The sequence below is a fragment of the Ranitomeya imitator genome, chromosome 2, assembly GCF_032444005.1.
Source record: "Ranitomeya imitator isolate aRanImi1 chromosome 2, aRanImi1.pri, whole genome shotgun sequence".
NCBI classification, from domain to species: Eukaryota; Metazoa; Chordata; class Amphibia; order Anura; family Dendrobatidae; genus Ranitomeya; species Ranitomeya imitator.
In genome coordinates this window covers 35,812,085-35,835,956 of record NC_091283.1, presented here as the reverse complement: position 1 = coordinate 35,835,956, position 23,872 = coordinate 35,812,085, and the positions used below count along the sequence as shown (strand labels likewise).

Genomic DNA, 23,872 nt, shown 5'->3' with positions numbered 1-23,872 from the left:
GAGAACAAGCCGATTTACGATTTCCGGCAAATTACTTCAGTCAGCCAATGACAGGGCAGGAACGCATTGCGGCTCAAGCCTCGTAATTTTGGGTGGCAACTAAAGATGAGTCACGCCTCGTTTTAAGTAAGCATCCAACCAATCAGGAAACGACGACCTTTGCTTCACACAAATCTTAGCCAATGGCATGTTTTCTATCATTAGAATAAGGAATAGGTAATGTAACGCTTGTTCTGATTGGTTTAGTGGATTCTCAGGGGGCCGGGCTTGTGGACGGGCCGGTAGATTGGGCTTCGCCACGTGAGTAAGCGGGTTTTTTACTGACATCACGGGACGGCGGTGACATCATCTGTAGAAGGAGCTTCTTCCTGACGGTACAAGGATGCCCAGGAAGCAGGATGTGGAGGACGAGGAGAAGGGGAAGGAGACGGGTGAGTCCCCGCCATATTGGGGAGGGCAGTGACTGCAGGTAGTCGCCCCCATAGGAAATCACTGACACTTAGGATTCTGGTCCAGTACAAGTGACGAGACCCGGAGACGGAGACGGAGGTGTCCGCTGCTTAAAGGGATCCAGTCACCAGAGAAAGCGTTTCCAGCTTTTACTCGTTTTATCCCCGCTGTTCCCCTTACGCTAACGGTTTTTGTATTTTCTAAATCCGCCATACGGTTCCTGAGATGTGCGGGCTTTTTATTTACTGCTTTTTATGGGGGTGTGGCTTATGCAGATTAGCCTAAAGGCACGCCCCAGAGGATCTGAGCCACGCCCCTGAGGATTTATAAGCCACGCCTCCTCAGTAAAGCATACTCTATAGCAGTAAGTACAGATGGCCACGTGACTGATTTACTGGAGAATATTCCGGGGGGCAGCAGAGCTAAAATAGGAGCAGGAATGGTCTACTCTTCACCCGCTGTCAGGTCCCCTTTATATAACTGATGGGGGGGGGGTCTGACCTCTGGGACCAACGTGGATCCTGATAATAAAGGGGCTGGAGACACCTCAAAAGGGTTAAGACGGAATCAGGGCTGTCCCCATAAAGTGAGGAATGGTTGTAAATCGTCACTTTATAACATGGGAATCGCTTTTATAAAGGGTTAATGAGACTGATGACGTAATATTGGGGTAAATGATTAATGTCCATAGAGGGGAGATCTCGGACTCCCGCCGCTCCTCCGATATCTCCGGCAATCAGTGAGCGGCCCCGTGTAGGACCGCGGCTGAGGACCGCGGGTCTGCGCCATACACTGCGCACAGCGTGCTGCCACCGGGGCTGACAGCAGACGGTCAGTGGGGGGCCGTGTGTTGGCCCCGTAACCCACGGGCGACGCTGTAGCTGGTAAGCCATGACCCAGTCAGCTGATCAATGAGGGGTGCAGGGAGTCGCTCCTCAGGGGCTGTACACCGCGTTGAGGTGCATGCTGGGAATGGGAGCAGCCTCCGCCCAGGGCTGGTGTGTCGGGCGATTCCACCATAAAGGAGGTGCTGCAATGTTCACAATCTGCATACTATTATGGGGAAGGGTCCCCACGATGGTGGCAATGGTTGTGCTCTGCAGGGCTATCGGGGGTCTTTATGGCAGACATTTGGGGGTGGGGCAGCTATGTCAGCAGAATGCATGCAGATAACGCTGTGACTTTTTTTTTTCGCTTTCAGATAAGGTGGTGAAGAAAGGAAAGAAAGACAAGAAGGGAAAGAAATCGGTAAGTTCTTTTATTGATTTTTCTTATAGAATTTTGGTTGAAATAACTGGGCTCCTCCAATCATGGGCCGGACGCTGTGAGCCCCCTCTCTCCCTGCAGACGTAGCAGTCAGCGGCCGTTCTGTGACCATTGCGCTGTCAGTGGAAGCTGCACACAGGCGGTCAGTGGGCTGGGATGGCGGCAGGAGAGGTTGTGGGGAGACCCCGGGAGATGTCACCACTGAGAGCAGAGGTGGGGGGTCGCTCCTGCTGCCACAGAGGGAAGAGGACCCTGCCCTTGCGGGCTTACATTCTACAGGATGGTGGGGATGGAGACAGTAGGTTCGGGGGGCTGCAGCAGCTCCGGCGCTGGTGAGGAGGCAGTGGGGTCCTTGCAGGCAGTAGCTGTCCTGAAGAGATGGGTCTTCAAGTTCTGTCTGAAAGTTCCGAATGTCGGGATTGATCGGACGTGTTGGGGCACAGAATTCTACAGGATGGGGAACACTCAGGAGAAGTCTTGCAAGCAATCGGATGAGGAACATATGAGTGTGGAGGAGAGAAGGCGATATTGGGAGGACCAAAGATTACACGGTGGAAGGTAACGGGAGATTAGTTCAGAGATATATGGGAGAAACCGGTTTTTGTACGGCTTTGTAGGTCGGTGTTAGCAGTTTGAAGTCGATACGTTGGAATTGGGAGCCAATGAAGGGATTTGCAGAGGGGAGAATCGGAGGAGGAGAGAGGTGGATTCATAGGGCAGCAGAGTTAAGGACGGACTGGAGTGGTGCGAGCGTGTTAGCAGGGAGGCCACAGAGGAGGATGTTGCAGTAGCTGAGGTGGGAGATGATGAGGGCATGCACAAGCATTTTAGTAGATTGAGGGTTGAGGAAAGGACGGATTCTGGAAATATTTTTTAGTTGGAGATGGCGAGAGCTTGGATGTGCGGTTTGAAGGACAAGGCAGAGTTGAGGGTTACTCCGAGGCAGTGGATATTCGGTACAGGGGAAAGGGTGATCAGAAAGGGAAGGTAGATGAGATGGAAGAAAGATGATGAGTTCAGTTTTGTCTCCATTGAGCTTTAGGAAGCGAGAGGAGAAGGAGGATATGGCTGATGGACACTCCAGGATTCTGGACAGAAGAGAGGTGACGTCTGAGCCCGAGAGATGTAGATCTGAGTGTCATCAATGTATAGGTGGTACTGGAAGCCATGGGAGCTTGAGTTTTCCCAGGCCAAAGGTATAGAGAAAAGTGGAGGTCCCAAGACACAGCCTTGAGGGACTCCCAACAGAGAGGGTGGGATGAGGAGGTAGTGTGGGAGTGGGAGACGCTGAATGTGCGGTTGGAAAGGTATGAGGAGATCCAGGATAGGGCGAGGTATTTGATGCCAAAGGAAGAAAGGATCTGTAGTAGGAGGCAGTGGTCAACTGTGTCGAAGGCAGAGGACAGGTCTAGAAGGAGGAGTACAGAGAATGTTGGTTACGGCAGTTTCAGTGGAATACTGGGGGCGGAAGCTGGATTGATGGTTGTCAAAGAGTAGGTTAGATGAGAAGTGAGAGGAAAGGATAGTGTGAATGTGTTTTTCGTGGCGTTTGGAGGCGACTGGGAGCAGTGGGACGACAGCTGGATGTAGCGGTTGGGTCAAGGGATGGCTTCTTCAGGATGGGGGTAATTGTGGCATGTTTGAAAGCAGAAGGGAAGGTACCATAAGTAAATACCGTAAGTTGAAGAGATGGGTTAGGGATGGGATGAATGTGGTGGTGAGGTTGATAGGAGATGGGATGGGGTCAAGTGAACAGGTGGCGAGGTGTGATTTGGAGAGGAGATGAGTAAGCCCTCCTTCGCTGATGGTGGGGAGGGCAGTGGTCTGGTATACATAGGGCTTGTGATGGTTGACCAAATCAGGCAAGTCTTTGCTGTACACTTCAACAAGATTAAGCAGTAAAGTCTTAGTCCGAAATGAGGGAGGTCGGAGGGGGAAATGGTTGGCAGAGGAGTTAGTTAAGTGTTGAATAGCTGTTTGCGGTTGTGGGATACAAGGGTTGTGAAGTAGGGCTGTTTAGCAGATGTGAGGGCTTTTTTTGAATGTAGTAAATTCTTCTTGTGAATGCATTTTCTTCCAGTTCCGCTCTGCAACCCTGGACGCTCGCTAAAGCTCTTTAATGACGTTGGTGTATCAGGGTTGTCTATTGATTTGTCGCACTCTGCTGTGCACGAGAGGGACGAGGAGTCAATAGCTGATGTGAGTGTAGCATTGTAGGAAGCAGAGGCGCTGTATGTCATGGAGTGAGGATATGGAGGACAGCGGTAGACTAGAGTTGGAGAGTGTGAGTGTCTAGGTACAGGCACTTCTCACAAAATTAGAATATCATCAACAAGTTAATTTATTTCAGTTCTTCAATACAAAAAGTGAAACTCATATATTATATAGAGTCATTACACACAGAGTGATCTATTTCACGTGTTTATTTCTGTTAATGTTGATGATTATGGCTTACAGCTAGTGATGAGCGAGTATACTCGTTGCTCAGGTTTTCCCGAGCATGCTTGGGTGGTCTCCCGAGTATTTGTGACTGCTCGGAGATTTAGTTTTTGTTGACTCAGCTGCATGATTTATGGCTGCTAGCCGGGCTGAGCACATGTGGGGGTTGCCTGGTTGGTATGACAATACCCTATAGATTCTCTATGGGGTTATGGTCAGCCAAGAGGAAGACTGTGGTCACCTGAGGTGACCTCCCCCCTTTTAAGGGGTTGACTCCGTCTTCTGCGCCGGTTGATATAGCGCGGGAAGCAGGACCACATCTCCCAGGACCCTTTCTGCCATCAAGGGATCCTGATATGTTCCTCATCTTCATGTAGGCGTCCTACCCCACTACCTCTACGGCTCAGCATGAGGGTTCTGGGCAAGATGGTCCCTTCCATGGAAGCGGTCCCTTATGCTCAGTTCCACTCTCACCCTCTCCAGCTGGCCCTTCTGTCAGTTTGGGACAGGAATCCACTCTCCTTAGACCGCCCAGTTCGCCTCCCTCTTGAGGTGAGACAGTCTCTCACTTGGCGGACGCTATCCACTTCCATTCTGCGCGGGAGATCATTTCTCCCCTCCACTGGCAGGTCATCACCACCGATGCCAGTCTCCAGGGGTGGGGTGCGGTCTTTCTCCACCTCACAGCCCACGGGCGCTGGACTGCTCAGGAGGCACACCTCCCGATCAAGCTCTTGGAAATCACAGGTATTTTTCTAGCCCCCCTCCGCGGGTAGCCCCTCCTCTCAGAAAAACCAGTCCGCATTCAGTCGGACAACGCCACAGCTGTGGCTTACATAAACCATCAGGGAGGGACTCGCAACAAGCAGGTCATAAGGAGGTGGCGTTCCCCAGTGCTTATCCAGATCCGAGGGCCGTCGGCTGCGACGCTATCGTGATCTCCTGGGCCCAGTTTCAGATGCCTTACCTGTTCCCGCCTCTTCCCTCACTTTCAAGGGTCGTAAAGAAGATAAAGTCAGAGGGGGTTCCCGTTCTCTTAGTAACTCTAGATTGGCCCCGCAGGGCCTGGTACGCGGAGCTAGTGATCATGTTATCGAACGAACCTTGGAGGCTCCCAGACCGTCCGGATCTTCTATCTCAGGGTTCCCTCTTCCACCCGAGTTCTCAGTCTCTGAATTTAATGGTATGGCCGTTGAGGCCGCGATCCTGAAGGACGCAGGTTTTTCTCAACGTGCCATACAAACAAAGATAAGAGCACGTTAAAGGGTCAGATTTCTGCCTTGTCCATTCTCTTTCAAAGAGACATTGCTTCTCTCCCCCAGGTGAGAACCTTCTATCAGGGGGTTGCTCGTGTTGCACCTCCTTACCATCCTCCAGTCGCTCCTTGGGACCTCAACCTTGTGCTCGGTGCCCTCCAGTGTACGCCTTTTCGGGACATCTCTTTTTCGCTTCTTTCCTGGAAAGTAGCTTTTTTGGTCACCATCACCTCGATCAGGAGAATTTCTGAGTTGGCGGCGTTGTCCTGTCGTTCTCCCTTTCTGGTCCTTCATCAGGACAAAGTTGTCCTTCAGCCTGTCCCTTCTTTTCTGCCAAAGGTGGTTTCGGCTTTTCACATCAATGAAGACATCGTCCTTCCTTCTGTGTGCCCTTCCCCAGTTCGTTCATCCTTTGGAGAAATCTCTCCACAATTTGGATGTGGTCAGGGTTATCCGAGTCTACCTTGCCAGAACTGCTCCTTTTCATCAGTCCGACCCTCTGTTTGTCATCTCGGAAGGTCGTCAGAAGGGGCTCCCCGCCTCTAAGTCCACAATTGCTCGGTGGATCCGTTCGGTGGTCCTGGAGACATACCGTGTTCAAGACAAACAGCCTCCCCCGGGGGTGAGAGCTCACTCTACCATGGCTGTGGGATCTTCTTGGGCGGTTCGTCACCAAGCTATGGCCTCGCAGGTTTGCAAGGCCGCAACTTGGTCGTCCATCCACACCTTTGTGAAATTCTACAAGGTGCACACTTAGGCTTCTGCGGATGCAGGCCTGGGTAGGAAGATACTGCAGGCTGCGATTTCGCACCGGCCGACCTAGTTCTCTATTCTTATTATCCTGCCCTGGGGACTACTTTTGGTTGTCCCATGGTTACCTGTGTACCCCAATGAAGCGAGAAAGAAAGAGGGATTTTTGGTTCTTACCGTAAAATCTTTCTTGGAGCCTTCATTGGTGGACACAGCACCCTCCATTTATGTTGTGCCGTTGTTGTGGGTTGGTACATAGGTTACGTTTTTTATACTTGTTCCTACTACTGCTTTTGCACCATCTGAGGTGCCTGTCGGAGGGTGTATACTGCCGGGGAGGAGTTATTTTTCTTTATTTGCATATTGTCAAACCTCCTAGTGACAGCAGCATACACTCATGGTAAGGCTTCTTTCACACTAGCGTCGGGCTCGGCCCGTCGCAGTGCATCGGGCCGAGGTTACCGACGCTAGCGTTGCCTCCGCCGCACAACGGGTGCAGCGGATGCTGCTTTTCAGCGCATCCGCTGCCCCATTGTGAGGTGCGGGGAGGTGGGGGAGGAGTTCCGGCCGCGCATGCGCAGTCGGAAAAGATGGTCCGTCGGCTGCAAAAAATGTTACATGGAACGTTTTTTGCGGCCGACGGTCGGCCGAAACACGGCGCGACGGTTGCGACGTGTGGCAATCCGTCGCAATGCGTCGCGTAATGTTAGTCAATGGAGAAAAAACGCATCCTGCAAACACTTTTGCAGGATGCGTTTTTTCTGCAAAACGACGCATTGTGACGGATTGCAGTTAACGCTAGTGTGAAAGTAGCCTTACCTGTGTCCCCCAATGAAGGCTCCAAGAAAGAGATTTTATGGTAAGAACCAAAAATCCCTCTTTTAGCAGTGTGGACAGGTGCCAAGTCCTGCTGGAGAATGACATTTCCATCTCCAATAAGCTTGTCAGCAGAGGGAAGCATGAAGTGCTCTAAAATGTCCTGGTAGACGGCTGCGCTGACTTTGGTCTTGATAAAACACAGTGGACCTACACCAGCAGATGACATGGCTCCCAAACCATCACTGATTGTGGAGACTTCACACTAGACCTCCAGCAGCTTGGATTGTGGCCTCCACTCTTCCTCCAGACTCTGGGACCTTGATTTCCAAATGAAATGCAAAATTTACTTTCCTTGTGGAGTGTGTCAGTGACGCCTTCTGGACATCTGTCAAGTCAGCAGTCTTCCCCATGATTGTGGAGCTACTGAAACAGACTTAAGGGACCTTTATAAACGCTGAGGAAGCCTTTACAGGTGTTTTTGTTAAGGCCCCTTCACACTTAACGACGCTGCAGCGATACCGACAACGATCCGGATCGCTGCAGCGTCGCTGTTTGGTCGCTGGAGAGCTGTCACACAGACCGCTCTCCAGCGACCAACGATGCCGGTAACCAGGGTAAACATCGGGTAACTAAGCGCAGGGCCGCGCTTAGTAACCCGATGTTTACCCTGGTTACCATGCTAAAAGTTAAAAAAAAACAAACACTAGATACTTACCTACCGCTGTCTGTCCTCCAGCGCTGCGCTCTGCTTCTCTGCACTCCTCCTGTACTGTCTGTGAGCCGGAAAGCAGAGCGGTGACGTCACCGCTCTGCTTTCCGGCTCACAGCCAGTACAGGAGGAGTGCAGAGCGCAGCGCTGGAGGACAGACAGCGGTAGGTAAGTATCTAGTGTTTGTTTTTTTTTAACTTTTAGCATGGTAACCAGGGTAAACATCGGGTTACTAAGCGCGGCCCTGCGCTTAGTTACCCGATGTTTACCCTGGTTACCAGTGAAGACATCGCTGGATCGGTGTCACACACGCCGATCCAGCGATGTCAGCAGGAGTCCAGCGACGAAATAAAGTTCTGGACTTTATTCAGCGACCAACGATCTCCGAGCAGGGGCCTGATCGTTGGTCGCTGTCACACATAACGATATCGTTAACGATATCGTTGCTACGTCACAAATATCAACGATATCGTTAACAATATCGTTATGTGTGAAGGTACCTTTAATTATTCTAATTGACTGAGATAATGACTTTTGGGTTTTCATTTGGCTGTAAGCCATAATCCTCAACATTAACAGAAATAAGCACGTGAAATGGATCACTCTGCGTGTAATGACTCTATATAATGTATGGGTTTCACTTTTTGTATTGAAGAACTGAAATTAACTTTTTAATCTAATTTTGTGAGAAGCACCTGTGTGTGAACGTTCTGTGGGGGTGAGGTAGATGTTAGACTTGGGCAGTAGATGAGGAGGACAGGGAAGAGAATGTAAGTAGATGGTGGTCAGAGATGGGTAGAGGGCAGGTTGTGAGGTTAGATTGGGGCAGCGATGGGTGAAGATAAGATCGTATGTCTGTGTGGGTGGCTGAGTAGCACCACTGAGTAAGTCCAAAAGATGAACTAAGAGATAGGAGTTTTGAGGTTGCTGGCTGGCAGGTGTCAGTGGGGATGTTGAAGTCACCCATGATGATAGTGGGAATGCCAGCGGAGAGAAAGTGGAGAAGTCACGTGTAGAATTAGTCAATAAAGGCAGAATTAGTCAATAAAGGCAGTTCCGGGCTTGGAGGTCGGGATATGACGGCCACTTGGAGGTTGGAGACAGAGTGGACTTCAAAAAGAGAGAGGATGATGGAGGGTAGAGGTGGGATTGGGCTGAAGGTGCAGGTGTTAGAAAGACCAGCTCTTCCACCATGTCCGTTACCAGGGTAAGGAGCGTGGGTGAGGTGAAGACCACCGTAGCACAGCAGGGGAGGCCGTGTCGGGGGGGATGGGGGTGTCAGCAGTGTTTCGGTGAGGCCCAGGAAGGATAGATTGTGAGAGGTAAAGAGGCCATTAATGACGTGGAGCTTTTTGCATAGGGACCGGCGGAGGATTGTGGGGGGTATCAGCCGTGGAGGTCCAGGATTGGGAGATATGTCACCACCTGTGAGGAGAAGGACAGTGCCGGGCTTATTTTGTGGTTCTGTAGGAGAGATGTAAGTGTGCGGAGCCGGTCAGGTGGGAAGGTGATAAATGTTTGGTTGTAGTGAAGGAGACTAAGGATTAGTGGAGTAATATCTGTTAGGACATAAGTAGGCATAGTGGGAAACTAAAGGGAACCTGTCACCCCCAAAATCGATGGTGAGGTAAGTTCACCGTCATCAGGGGCTTATCTACAGCATTCTGTAATGCTGTAGATAAGCTGCCGATGTTACCTGAAAGAGGAGAAAAAGAGGTTAGATTATACTCACCCAGGGGCGGTCCCGCTGCGGTCCGGGTCCGATGTGTGTCTCAGGTCCGGTCCGGGGCCTCCCATCTTCATTCCATGACGTCCTCTTCTGGTCTTCACGCTGCGGCGCAGGCGTACTTTGTCTGCCTTGTTGAGGGCAGAGCAAAGTACTGCAGTGCGCAGGCGCCGGGACAGGTCAAAGAGGCCCGGCGTCTGCGCACTGCAGTACTTTGCTCTGCCCACAACAGGCAAAGTATGCCTACGCCGGAGCTGCAGCGTGAAGACAAGAAGAGGACGTCATGGAATGAAGATGGGAGGCCCCGGACCGGACCTGAGACACACATCGGACCCGGACCGCCCCTGGGTGAGTATAATCTAACGTCTTTTTCTCCTCTTTTAGGTAACATCGGGGGCTTATCTACGGCATTATAGAATGCTGTAGATAAGCCCCTGATGTTGGTGGGCTTACCTCACCATCGATTTTGGGGGTGACAGGTTCCCTTAAGGTGATGGAGTCGGTCAGCAAACAGTTGTGGCTCTGAACTTATGGTCACTTCTGGCATATTTCTGCTGTACACTAAGAGCCACACTTTATAGAGCCACACAGACCTTGGCATAGGAGGATTCTGCAGTGAGTAGTGGGGTCAAGCTGCAATGACTACTGGGGGTGCAAGGCGGGAAACTGCTGTAATTAGAAGGGAGAGGTAATGGGAGGCTGCAGTGACGTCTGGGGAAGAGTATGCTGTGATTAGTAGGGGAAGCTGCAGTACCGATTAGTAAAGGATGGGAAGACCACTGCTGTCAGTAGTAGTGGGGGCTGCTGTGATTACTGGGGAAGTGCAGAGATGATATTGCTGTGATTCGGAGGGGGCTGCTTTGAATATTGGGGAGCTTTGGGAGGATAATGCTGTGAGTGGCAATAGTAGTTGGGTGAGTTTCTGTCACTGCTGGGGATGTTGAGGCAACTTCTGAGATTAGAAGGGGGAGGCTGCTGGAACTCCTGGGGATGTGCGGAGAGGATGCTGCTGGAACTCCTGGGGATGTGCGGAGGGGACGCTGCTGGGACTCCTGGGGATGTGCGGAGAGGACGCTGCTGGGACTCCTGGGGATGTGCGGGGAGGAGGCTGCTGGGACTCCTGGGGATGTGCGGGGAGGAGGCTGCTGGGACTCCTGGGGATGTGCGGGGAGGAGGCTGCTGGGACTCCTGGGGATGTGCGGGGAGGAGGCTGCTGGGACTCCTGGGGATGTGCGGGGAGGAGGCTGCTGGGACTCCTGGGGATGTGCGGAGAGGACGCTGCTGGGACTCCTGGGGATGTGCGGAGAGGACGCTGCTGGGACTCTGGGGATGTGCGGAGAGGACGCTTCTGGGGATGTGCGGAGAGGACGCTTCTGGGGATGTGCGGAGAGGACGCTTCTGGGGATGTGCGGAGAGGACGCTTCTGGGGATGTGCGGAGAGGACGCTTCTGGGGATGTGCGGAGAGGACGCTTCTGGGGATGTGCGGAGAGGACGCTTCTGGGGATGTGCGGAGAGGACGCTTCTGGGGATGTGCGGAGAGGACGCTGCTGGGGATGTGCGGAGAGGACGCTTCTGGGGATGTGCGGAGAGGACGCTGCTGGGACTCCTGGGGATGTGCGGAGAGGACGCTTCTGGGGATGTGCGGAGAGGACGCTGCTGGGACTCCTGGGGATGTGCGGGGAGGACGCTGCTGGGACTCCTGGGGATGTGCGGGGAGGACGCTGCTGGGACTCCTGGGGATGTGCGGGGAGGACGCTGCTGGGACTCCTGGGGATGTGCGGGGAGGACGCTGCTGGGACTCCTGGGGATGTGCGGGGAGGACGCTGCTGGGACTCCTGGGGATGTGCGGGGAGGACGCTGCTGGGACTCCTGGGGATGTGCGGAGAGGACGCTTCTGGGGATGTGCGGAGAGGACGCTGCTGGGACTCCTGGGGATGTGCGGAGAGGACGCTTCTGGGGATGTGCGGAGAGGACGCTGCTGGGACTCCTGGGGATGTGCGGAGAGGACGCTGCTGGGACTCCTGGTGATGTGCGGAGAGGACGCTGCTGGGACTACTGGGGATGTGCGGAGGGGACGCTTCTGGGAATGTGCGGGGAGGAGGCTGCTGGGACTCCTGGGGATGCGCGGGGAGGAGGCTGCTGGGACTCCTGGGGATGCGCGGGGGAGGACGCTGCTGGGACTCCTGGGGATGTGCGGAGAGGACGCTGCTGGGACTCCTGGGGATGTGCGGAGGGGACGCTTCTGGGAATGTGCGGGGAGGAGGCTGCTGGGACTCCTGGGGATTCGCGGGGAGGAGGCTGCTGGGACTCCTGGGGATGCGCGGGGGAGGACGTTGCTGGGACTCCTGGGGATGTGCGGAGGGGACGCTTCTGGGAATGTGCGGGGAGGAGGCTGCTGGGACTCCTGGGGATGCGCGGGGAGGAGGCTGCTGGGACTCCTGGGGATGCGCGGGGAGGAGGCTGCTGGGACTCCTGGGGATGCGCGGGGGAGGACGCTGCTGGGACTCCTGGGGATGTGCGGAGAGGACGCTGCTGGGACTACTGGGGATGTGCGGAGGGGACGCGTCTGGGAATGTGCGGGGAGGAGGCTGCTGGGACTCCTGGGGATTCGCGGGGAGGAGGCTGCTGGGACTCCTGGGGATGCGCGGGGGAGGACGTTGCTGGGACTCCTGGGGATGTGCGGAGAGGACGCTGCTGGGACTCCTGGGGATGTGCGGAGAGGACGCTGCTGGGACTCCTGGGGATGTGCGGAGAGGACGCTGCTGGGACTCTGGGGATGTGCGGAGAGGATGCTGCTGGGACTCCTGGGGATGTGCGGAGAGGATGCTGCTGGGACTCCTGGGGATGTGCGGAGAGGATGCTGCTGGGACTCCTGGGGATGTGCGGAGAGGACGCTGCTGGGACTCTGGGGATGTGCGGAGAGGACACTGCTGGGACTCCTGGGGATGTGCGGGGAGGACGCTGCTGGGACTCCTGGGGATATGTGGGATTAGCTGCAGTGTGGATGAAATGCGTGGCCCTGGAGGCAGTAGGGGGTCCTAGAGGCGGTAGGTTCTCCGAATGTTTGTATTTGTTTGCATCCTTCACCTTCTCCACGTCCGTTGTGTAGGGAATGGGGATAATAATTAGTGATGAACGAGTGTACTCGTTGCTCGGGCTTTCCAGAGCATGCTCGGGTGGTCTGAGTATTTTTTAGTGCTCGGAGATTTAGCTTTCCTCACCTCAGCTGAATGATTTACATCTCTTAGCCAGCTTGATCACATGTGGGGATTCCCTAGCAACCAGGCAACCCCCACATGTACTTACGCTGGCTAATAGCTGCAAATCATTCAGCTGCTGCAAGGAAAGCTAAATCTCCGAGCAGTCATAAATACTCGGAGACCACCCGAACACGAGCAACGAGTATATTCGCTCATCAATAATAATAATCGGTTTCTGCTTTTCTTCCACCAGTTTTTCGAAGAGTTGTCAGCAGATAATAAACAGGCGCAGGAGGAGGAAACTGCCAGAGAGCGAGAGAAGGAGCAGCAGCAACAGCAGGTGGGGCAGCGAGCGCTCTGTGTCCTCCAGGGGGCGCTCTGCCCGTCTCTTCTAACCACCGCTGTGTCCACTGATCTCCCCCACAGCAAAAGAAGAAAGACAAGAAGAAGAAGGACCGGAGGAAACAAAAGGGAGGAGACGACGACGACGATGATGATGACGATGAAGATCGGGAGATCACAGAGAAGCTGAAAAAACTGTCGGTGCAGCCCAGCGATGAAGAGGAAGAGTCAGGTACGGAAAGGCCGGGTGACTGATCTGCTCCACTATTGTACTCCAGAGCTGCATTTATAATTCTGCTGGGTATGACTAGTGGGCAGCGTTACCATTTATCCTTCCGCCCAGTGGAAACATTTTTTTACTTGACCAGAGTTGTCCAAGTAATTCCTGTCTAAAGTCTTTTGTTTTTTCCCCTTGGCAGACCCTGCACCGGCCCCCCGACGTGGTAAAGCGCAAGTGAGTGTGTGCAATTCAAAGGGGCTTTCTCTGCTCCTCTGACATGTCTGCTTTAGTAAATGCCGACCTAAATAACAATTCTAGAGCAATCTCTCTCTATATATATATCTATCTATATCTCCTCTGTTATTCCTCCTGGAAATGTTAATAACTGGGCCCCAAGGTGCCCAGTTTCATGTTATCGGGGCGCTTCCTTACACCGCGTGATCGGTCCGCTCAGTTCAGACTCTACCTCCAATGGTAACATCCAATGATCAATGTGAATCACAAATTTCCAGGGGAAGTAAGAGAGGAACCATAAGAATGGAAGCCCCAGAATTATTTTATGGGGAGAACCATTCTGAGCATCGATCCTGGATCGCACGCTCCGTCCTTATATTTTGGTCTCCTTTCCTTACTGTAGACTTCTATCACCGCCATCCCCCCCTTCCCCACGGTGTGTACTGGTTGCTATGAGAAATGCCTCCATTCTTACGCACTGGTGTCGTTGGTTATATTGCAGCCTGCGGGGAGAAATATATTTGCTGCCCTCGGTAGTGATAATAGTGAAGATGAGGAGGACGATGAAGAGGAAGAGAAGACGACTGCGAAGAAAAACAAAGGAAAGAAAGTAAAGGTAATGAGCGACTGCAAGATGGATGGGAACCCAGCGACCCTGACATTGGGGGGCCAAAGTCTCCTCTGTGAGTGGAGTTGTAGTGAGCATGTCAAACACCGCTCTCCTAGACCAGGAGTGGTCGCACATGCTCCCTTCATACAGAGGACTTTAGAGCCGTGTAAAAAAAAAAAAAAAAGTAAGTGGCCATACACTATAGTGGGACTGACCGACCATCTAAAGTGGGAGGGGGTATCCTGACTCTTCCACCAATCTAAGATGTCGGGGAGAAAAGGATTGGGCAGTTGGATTTCAACATGCCCAATCTCTTGCTTCATCTCCAATGGTAACATCTTACAGCAGCTTATTCCCCTCCTCTCGGTGATATATGAACGCTCAACCACACCGGGCGTGCATGTGTGTGGTGTGTGGGAGGACCGGGCGTGCATGTGTGTGGGGGGACCGGGCAAGAATGTGTGTGGGTTGTGGGAGGACCAGGCGTGCATGTGTGTGGGGGGACCGGGCAAGAATGTGTGTGGGTTGTGGGAGGACCAGGCGTGCATGTGTGTGGGGGGACCGGGCAAGAATGTGTGTGGGTTGTGGGAGGACCGGGCGTGCATGTGCATGGGTGTGGGAGGACCGTGCGTGTGTGTGTGGGTTGTGGGAGGAGCGGGTATGAATGTGTGTGGGAGGACCGGGCGTGCATGGGTGTGGGGTGTGAGAGGACCGGGCGTGCATGTGCATGGGTGTGGGAGGACCGGGCGTGCGTGTGTGTGTGTGTGTGGGGTGTGGGAGGACCGGGCGTGCATGGGTGAGGGATGTGGGAGGACTGGGCGTGCATGTGCATGGGTGTGGGAGGACCGGGCGTGCGTGTGTGTGTGTGTGTGTGTGTGTGTGTGTGTGTGTGTGGGGTGTGGGAGGACCGGGCGTGCATGGGTGTGGGAGGATCGGGCGTGCATGGGTGAGGGATGTGGGAAGACTGGGTGTGTGTGTGGGGTGTGGGAGGATCGGGCGTGCGTGTGCGTGGGGTGTGGGAGGACCGGGCGTGCGTGTGTGTGGGGTGTGGGAGGACTGGGCGTGCGTGCGTGTGTGTGGGAGGACTGGGCGTGCGTGCGTGTGTGTGGGGTGTGGGAGGACCGGGCGTGCGTGGGTGTGGGGTGTGGGAGGACTGGGCGTGCGTGCGTGTGTGTGGGGTGTGGGAGGACCGGGCGTGCGTGTGCGTGGGGTGTGGGAGGACCGGGCGTGCGTGTGCGTGGGGTGTGGGAGGACCGGGCGTGCGTGTGTGTGGGGTGTGGGAGGACTGGGCGTGCGTGCGTGTGTGTGGGGTGTGGGAGGACCGGGTGTGCGTGGGTGTGGGGTGCGGGAGGACCAGGTGACGGGTAAGCGAGCGTTGGGGTGGCAGTTGTCTGTAAATGGTGGCCTTACACATATAAATGTTTTTTTGTTTTTTTTCCCCATTGTTGCAAACTAATATGACAGGAAGAAGAGAAGAAACCGAATAAGAAGGGAAAGAAAAATGAAACTGTCAAGCAGAAGGTGGGACTCGCATCATCTGATAGACGTTGGGTCTTGGTTTCTTTCTCAGTCTTATAGCCCTTGCTTTTTTTTTTTTTTTTTTTCTTTCAGCCACCCAGCGAAGAAAGCGATGAGGAAATACCAAAGGAAAAAACAAAAGGCAAAGTGAGTCGTCCCGGTGACCTTGGTGGCTCCTCCCGGTGACCTTGGCGGCTCCTCATGGGCGGGCCCTTCCCCTTATGGGGCGGGCCCTTCCCCTTATTGGTGAATGAAGTAGCTGCCGACCTACAATGGAGATCTGATAATAGAGATGTTTATTTTCCCACCAGAAACCTCCGCCCAAAGCTCCTGACCTCAGTGACGAGGACGACAAGAAACCCAAAAAGGGGGATAAGAAGCCGAAACCACCGCAGGTGAGGTCACATTGGGGGTCGTCCTGTTTACCCGTCCCTATAAATGACTGTAATCTTATGTTCTCTGCTGTCAGTTTGTTCCCATCTCCGGCACCCGGCTAATGTTTTTGGACTATAATAAGACTGGAGCCCCATGTAAAGCCCCCGGCTGCTGTGGCCTTAGTCTGTACTTCAACCTGTTTTTCTTTATCTCAGAATCGCTTTGTTGCGCTGGATGATGATGATGATATGGGAAGTGCGGGGGAGGAAGAGCAAGTGAGTGTGGGGCTACGACATGGTGCTCGGGAACCAACATGCTGCGGAGTCGTGATGTCAGGAGTCCAGATATTGTACTTGCTATGACACTATTACACTGGCAGTCTGCAGCCACCACTAGGGGGAGCTCCCTGTATACAGAGATACATAAGATTGTCTGCAGTCACCACTAGGGGAAGCTCCCTGTATACAGAGATACATGATAAGATCCTGTCTGCAGCCACCACTAGAGGGAGCTCCCTGTATACAGAGATACATAAGATCCTGTCTGCAGTCACCACTAGAGGGAGCTCCCTGTATACAGAGATACATGATAAGATCCTGTCTGCAGCCACCACTAGAGGGAGCTCCCTGTATACAGAGATACATAAGATCCTGTCTGCAGTCACCACTAGGGAGAGCTCCCTGTATACAGAGATACATGATGAGATCCTGTCTGCAGCCACCACTAGGGGGAGCTCCCTGTATACAGAGATACATGATAAGATCCTGTCTGCAGCCACCACTAGGGAGAGCTCCCCGTATACAGAGATACATGATAAGATCCTGTCTGCAGCCACCACTAGGGGGAGCTTCCTGTATACAGATATGCATGATAATATCCTGTCTGCAGCCACCACTAGGGGGAGCTCCCTGTATACAGATATACATGATAAGATCCTGTCTGCAGCCACCACTAGGGGGAGCTCCCTGTATACAGAAATACATGATAAGATCCTGTCTGCAGTCACCACTAGAGGGAGCTCCCTGTATACAGAGATACATGATAAGATCCTGTCTGCAGCCACCACTAGGGGGAGCTCCCTGTATACAGAGATACATGATAAGATCCCGTCTGCAGTCACCACTAGGGGGAGCTCCCTGTATACAGAGATACATGATAAGATCCCGTCTGCAGCCACCACTAGGGGGAGCTCCCTGTATACAGAAATACATGATAAGATCCTGTCTGCAGTCACCACTAGGGGGAGCTCCCCGTATACAGAGATACATGATAAGATCCTGTCTGCAGCCACCACTAGGGGGAGCTCCCTGTATACAGAGATACATGATAAGATCCTGTCTGCAGCCACCACTAGGGGGAGCTCCCTGTATACAGAGATACATGATAAGATCCTGTCTGCAGTCACCACTAGGGGGAGCTCCCTGTATACAGAGATACATGATAAGATCCTGTCTGCAGCCACCACTAGGGGGAGCTCCCTGTATACAGAGATACATGATAAGATCCTGTCTGCAGCCACCACTAGGGGGAGCTCCCTGTATACAGAGATACATGATAAGATCCTGTCTGCAGCCACCACTAGGGGGAGCTCCCTGTTTACAGAGATACATGATAAGATCCTGTCTGCAGTCACCACTAGAGGGAGCTCCCTGTATACAGAAATACATGATAAGATCCTGTCTGCAGCCACCACTAGGGGGAGCTCCCTGTATACAGAGATACATGATAAGATCCTGTCTGCAGCCACCACTAGGGGGAGCTCCCTGTATACAGAGATACATGATAAGATCCTGTCTGCAGCCACCACTAGGGGGAGCTCCTTGCATCCACCATTGGTTATGATGGTCTGATTTGATGCATTTGTAAAATCTGATGTGACGTTTGATTTGACAGTCTGGTGATGAGGATGAAGCGGATGGAAAGCCTGCCGCAGCGGAGGATCCTTATGCCAACCTGAGTAAGAAGGAGAAGAAGAAGATGAAGAAGCAGGTCAGTCGGACAGTTCTGCACTGACGCCTCTGGTCCTGGATCTTCCAGATTGTTGTGCTGCGTCCGGTCCAGGAGTCGTGATCCGTATCTGGACTCGTGATTCCCGTCTTATGGGTTTTTGTCTTCCCCTTTATATAGATGGATTATGAGAAGCAGGTGGCCGCCATGAAGAAGGCCACCGCGGCTGAAGATGACTTCTCGGTGTCACAGGCGGAGCTCTCCTCTCGTCAGGCCATGCTGGAGAACGCCTCCGATATCAAGGTACGCAGGGGTCACATATCGGACCACCCGTCCGGCTGTTTGTAAGCTGGACCTCTGCTTGCTGTCAGTGAACTCTGTTTACATTCAGTGGTAGGGAACCTTTCCTGGGGTCGTGCAGCTCGCACAGCTGGGGGGCTCGTGACAGTGGGGGCTCCTCTGTATCCCATGTGTATAAGCATTTACTGACCGCAAGCAGAGGTACTGAAGTGAGGGCAGAACCTAATCTAATGCTAATACCAGTCTTTATTTCCTTCTGTTTAGCTGGAAAAATTCAGCATTTCTGCCCACGGCAAAGAGCTGTTTGTTAACGCCGACCTGTACGTGGTGGCGGGCCGTCGCTATGGTTTAGTGGGTCCCAACGGGTGAGTGCTGGCGGGTGCCGCCCACTTGTCTTTGTTTTTTCTGCTTCCTCTATGCTTAGGTGGGCTTTGTTTCTTCTCTGTCAGGAAAGGGAAGACCACTCTCCTAAAACACATCGCCAACCGGGCCCTGAACATTCCCCCCAACATCGATGTGCTGCTTTGTGAGCAAGGTAAGAACAGCCGGGTGCCCAGATATGTGCGTGCCCGCTGCGCCTGCCACGGCTTATACCTCATGTCCGTCACCCCCTTCTGCCCGCAGAGGTTGTGGCGGATGAAACCCCGGCTGTCCAGGCCGTTCTGAAGGCCGACACGAAACGTCTGAAGTTGTTGGAGCAGGAGAAGAAGCTGCAGGCCAGGCTGGAGAAGGGAGACGACAGCGCTGCCGAGCGGCTGGAGAAGGTCACCGCCGAGGGTATCTGGGGACGACAGCGTTACCGTTCAGCAGGGCAGAAAATGACCGTTATATGTCACCCCCTAGGTATATGAAGAGCTGCGGGCGTCCGGAGCCGCCTCAGCAGAAGCCAAAGCCCGTCGTATCTTGGCTGGTTTGAGTTTTACCCCAGAGATGCAGGATCGGGAGACCAAGAGGTTCAGTGGAGGCTGGAGAATGAGAGTGTCACTAGCCAGGTAACTAAGAACACCCTGCCTCTCGTTACACACAATATCTAACCAGATTTTATTGACTTAAATGCTGCTTTCCTCTCCCTGATGCTTTGTGAAAGACTGCAGCTGCATCCCCCTCCTCCCTCACGTTCAGTACCAAACACTCCATGATGAAGTGGGTGGCCCAATTGGGTCATGTAGGTCTCTATGCACCCTGCTAGTCCTTTTTCTGTTTCCCTTTAAACATTGAGAACCTGCACCTGCATCCCCCCTCTTCCCTCATCTTCAGTAGGATGGTCTAGTACCTAGCAGTCGTGTACCATGATCAAGTGCTTGGTCCCATTTGCTCATGTAGTAGCGCTGTCTCCACTATGCTGTTTTTTCTCGCTCCCTGTAAATGCGTTTCTCTGAAACACTGATATCATGCAGCCGCATCCCCCTCTTTCCCCTCCTCATGTAATTAGACACATTCTTTATTTCAGAGCTCTCTTCATGGAACCAACGCTCCTCATGTTGGATGAACCCACAAACCACTTGGATCTCAACGCCGTCATCTGGCTGAATAAGTGAGTAATCTGCAGCATCTCCATTAAATATGGTCGGGGCAGCAACTTATGGTCGGACACCTGCTGTCCTTGGAGCCTCCATCTTGATGTTTCTCCTCTCCCAGTTACCTCCAGAGCTGGAAGAAAACGCTCCTCATAGTGTCCCACGACCAGGGATTTTTGGACGACGTATGTACAGACATCATGCACCTGGACGGGCAGAAGCTGTATTACTACCGGGGCAATTACAGTGAGTGTCTAGGCTCCGGGGGGCATTTTGTGACCCCTCCAGACCCTGCTCTGGCTCTGATCATATGTGATTTGCTTTTCCTTCCTTTCAGTGACCTTTAAGAAGATGTATCAGCAGAAACAGAAGGAGATGCAGAAACAGTATGAAAAGCAAGAAAAGAAGCTGAAGGACCTAAAAGCCGGGGGAAAATCCTCCAAACAAGCGGTAAGAGGCTGCCCCTTCCATGCAGGAGGATAGCCTGTGCATGTAATACCCAGCGCCCCCCCACAGGCGTGGCGTACACTGACCCAGCATGAGACGGCTGCCACTGGCCAACCTGCTCATATTCTAGTGTTTGCCCTCCAGGAGAAGCAGACGAAAGAAGCTTTAACGCGAAAGCAGCAAAAATGTCGAAAGAAAAATGCAGACGAAGAAAGCAACGAACCGTCCGAGTTACTGAAGAGGCCAAAGGAGTATACCGTGAAATTCACCTTCCCAAACCCCCCACCGCTCAGCCCTCCAATTCTGGGCCTCCATGGTAAGAAGACCGGACACCAGGCCGTGCCCCACACCAGGGCTGCAAGGTCTGATCCGTTCCTTGTGTTCCTGCAGGGGTTGAGTTTGGCTACACCGGGCAGAAGCTGCTGTTTAAGAACTTGGATTTTGGCATAGACATGGACTCCAGAGGTGAGGCAGCGTGTAGGCCCCGCCACGGGAATAGCTACTACTCCACTGGGCCCTTCTGTTATACTGCCCCCTATGTACAAGCATATAACTACTATAATACTGCCCCCTATGTACAAGCATATAACTACTATAATACTGCACCTATGTACAAGAATATAACTACTATAATACTGCCCGCTATGTACAAGAATATAACTACTATAATACCGTACCCTATGTACAAGAATATAATTACTATAATACTGCTCCTATATACAAGAATATAACTACTATAATACTGCTCCTATGTACAAGAATATAACTACTAAAATACTGTTCCTATGTACAAGAATAGAACTACTATAATACTGCCCCTATATACAAGAATATAACTACTATAATACTGCTCCTATGTACAAGAATATAACTACTATAATACTGCCCCTATGTACAAGAATAGAACTACTATAATACTGCCCCTATATACAAGAATATAACTACTATAATACTGCCCCTATGTACAAGAATATAACTACTAAAATACTGCCCCTATGTACAAGAATATAACTACTAAAATACTGCCCCTATGTACAAGAATATAACTACTATAATACTGCACCTATGTACAAGAATATAACTACTATAATACTGCCCGCTATGTACAAGAATATAACTACTATAATACCGTACCCTATGTACAAGAATAGAACTACTATAATACTGCCCCTATGTACAAGAATATAACTACTATAATACTGCCTCCTATGCACAAGAATATAACTACTATAATACTGATCCTATGTACAAGAATATAACTACTATAATACTGCCCCTATGTACAAGAATATAACTACTATAATACTGCCCCTATGTACAAGAATATAACTACTAAAATACTGCCCCTATGTACAAGAATATAACTACTATAATACTGCCCGCTATGTACAAGAATATAACTACTATAATACCGTACCCTATGTACAAGAATAGAACTACTATAATACTGCCCCTATGTACAAGAATATAACTACTATAATACTGATCCTATGTACAAGAATATAACTACTATAATACTGCCCCTATGTACAAGAATATAACTACTATAATACTGCCCCTATGTACAAGAATATAACTACTAAAATACTGCCCCTATGTACAAGAATATAACTACTATAATACTGCCTCCTATGCACAAGAATATAACTACTATAATACTGCACCTATGTACAAGAATATAACTACTATAATACTGCCCGCTATGTACAAGAATATAACTACTATAATACCGTACCCTATGTACAAGAATAGAACTACTATAATACTGCCCCTATGTACAAGAATATAACTACTATAATACTGCCTCCTATGCACAAGAATATAACTACTATAATACTGATCCTATGTACAAGAATATAACTACTATAATACTGCCCCTATGTACAAGAATATAACTACTATAATACTGCCCCTATGTACAAGAATATAACTACTAAAATACTGCCCCTATGTACAAGAATATAACTACTATAATACTGCCTCCTATGCACAAGAATATAACTACTATAATACCGCCCCCTATGTACAACAATATTACTATAATACTGCTATGTACAAGAATATAACTACTGTAATACTTCCCCTATGTACAACAATGTAAGTACTATAATACTGCTACTAGGTACAAGAATATAACTACTATAATACTGCCGCTATGTACAAGAATATAACTACTATAATACTGCTCCTATGTACAAGAATATAACTACTATAATACTGCCCCTATGTACAAGAATATAACTACTATAATATTGCTCCTATGTGCAAGAATATAACTACTATAATACTGCCCCTATGTACAAGAATATAACTACTATAATACTGCCCCCTATGTACAAGACTATAACTGCTATAATACTGCTCCTATGTACAAGAATATAACTACTATAATACTGCCCCACTTTAGACTTGATTAATGGGTTTTTCATATTTGATGCTTTTTCTTGTCGTCAGTGTGTATCGTGGGTCCGAATGGGGTGGGAAAAAGTACGCTGCTCCTGCTGTTGACAGGGAGACTGACCCCGGTGAGTATACGGCAGCGGAGGATAACATTCTTGTTAAAATCCATTATATGTAGAACCGGATAATAAACGTTCCTTGTTCATTTTCACAGACAAAAGGAGAAATGAGGAAAAATCACCGACTGGTGAGTACTGGGGTCTGCAGAGGATGATGACTCCGCTCCTTACGACGCACCCCCTTCGTGTCTGACTCTACTCCGTTTTTTTTTTTTCCGGTCCCATAGAAAATTGGCTTCTTCAATCAGCAATATGCCGACCAGCTAACCATGGAGGAGACGGCGACCGAGTATCTGCAGCGAAATTTCAACCTCGCGTATCAGGATGCCAGGAAATGTTTGGGGAGGTTTGGTCTGGAGAGCCACGCACACACCATTCAGATCTGCAAGCTGTCAGGTGACTGGCCCCTCGCGGCCCTGGCCCTTCCCGGCCCCATTAGATATGGCTGAGTGATTCTAATGGCGGGGTATTTGGTCTCCATTGCAGGGGGGCAGAAGGCTCGAGTCGTCTTCGCAGAGTTGTGTTGTCGGGAACCTGATGTCCTCATTTTGGTGAGTACATGTGATAACTAGATTGGGGATGAATAGGAAGAACCAGTCATACTGATCCTGGCTCTCCACTACTGCCCCCTACAGGATGAACCCACCAATAACTTGGATATTGAATCCATTGACGCTTTGGCCGACGCCGTGAATGAATATAAAGGAGGTAAGCGTCCATGTTATTTGTCGGGAGGGCTGTACAAGGGGCATTTGGATACTGGTGTCATCCAGGACTGACACTGATGGGACAGGTTTTTGGTCACAGACCCCCGAATCCAGACGTCGTCCTCATTTGTGTATTTGGCCCCTTTTACACACGATGTGTTCCACTCTTTTCTTTATACAGCGGTGATCACGGTCAGCCACGATGCCCGCCTCATCACAGAGACGAACTGTCAGCTGTGGGTGGTAGAGGAACAGACCGTGAACCAGATCGAAGGCGACTTTGACGACTACAAGAGGGAAGTCCTGGAGAGCCTGGGCGAGGTCATAGTCCACAAGCCCAAAGACAAGGAGTGACGGGTCGCCACCAACGTGCCATAGCCATCTGTCCAGATACGGAGCCCATTGTGAGATTTGGGGAGGAAGGATGGAGGAGGGGCATCTTTCTCATTTTTAAATCTCATTTCGCTGCCTTGTTCTTGCAGAGAAGACTAATAAATAATAAATATTTATATATTGGGAA

The 23,872-nt window shown here is 51.3% G+C and overlaps 2 protein-coding genes across 2 annotated transcripts; one reads left to right on the top strand and one right to left on the bottom strand.

Annotated features, from left to right (window-relative positions):
- The first annotated feature begins 243 nt into the window (after nucleotides 1–243).
- Nucleotides 244–23,872, top strand: ABCF1 (ATP binding cassette subfamily F member 1). Its single transcript, XM_069746455.1, has 27 exons — nucleotides 244–431; nucleotides 1,652–1,698; nucleotides 12,870–12,956; nucleotides 13,043–13,190; nucleotides 13,378–13,412; nucleotides 13,915–14,028; nucleotides 15,487–15,543; nucleotides 15,634–15,687; nucleotides 15,852–15,935; nucleotides 16,131–16,190; nucleotides 17,809–17,904; nucleotides 18,043–18,165; nucleotides 18,427–18,527; nucleotides 18,612–18,697; nucleotides 18,787–18,926; nucleotides 19,006–19,154; nucleotides 19,613–19,696; nucleotides 19,801–19,925; nucleotides 20,017–20,129; nucleotides 20,271–20,442; nucleotides 20,517–20,591; nucleotides 22,581–22,651; nucleotides 22,741–22,773; nucleotides 22,873–23,041; nucleotides 23,132–23,196; nucleotides 23,281–23,353; nucleotides 23,534–23,872. The coding sequence occupies exons 1-27, from the start codon at nucleotides 383–385 to the stop codon at nucleotides 23,704–23,706; spliced, it is 2,583 nt and encodes an 860-aa protein (XP_069602556.1). The 5' UTR covers nucleotides 244–382; the 3' UTR covers nucleotides 23,707–23,872.
- Nucleotides 10,201–12,586, bottom strand: LOC138667855 (mucin-2-like). The gene is made up of 3 exons (XM_069755938.1): nucleotides 12,562–12,586; nucleotides 10,885–12,389; nucleotides 10,201–10,788 (listed from the first exon to the last, which is right to left on the bottom strand). The coding sequence occupies exons 1-3, from the start codon at nucleotides 12,584–12,586 to the stop codon at nucleotides 10,201–10,203; spliced, it is 2,118 nt and encodes a 705-aa protein (XP_069612039.1).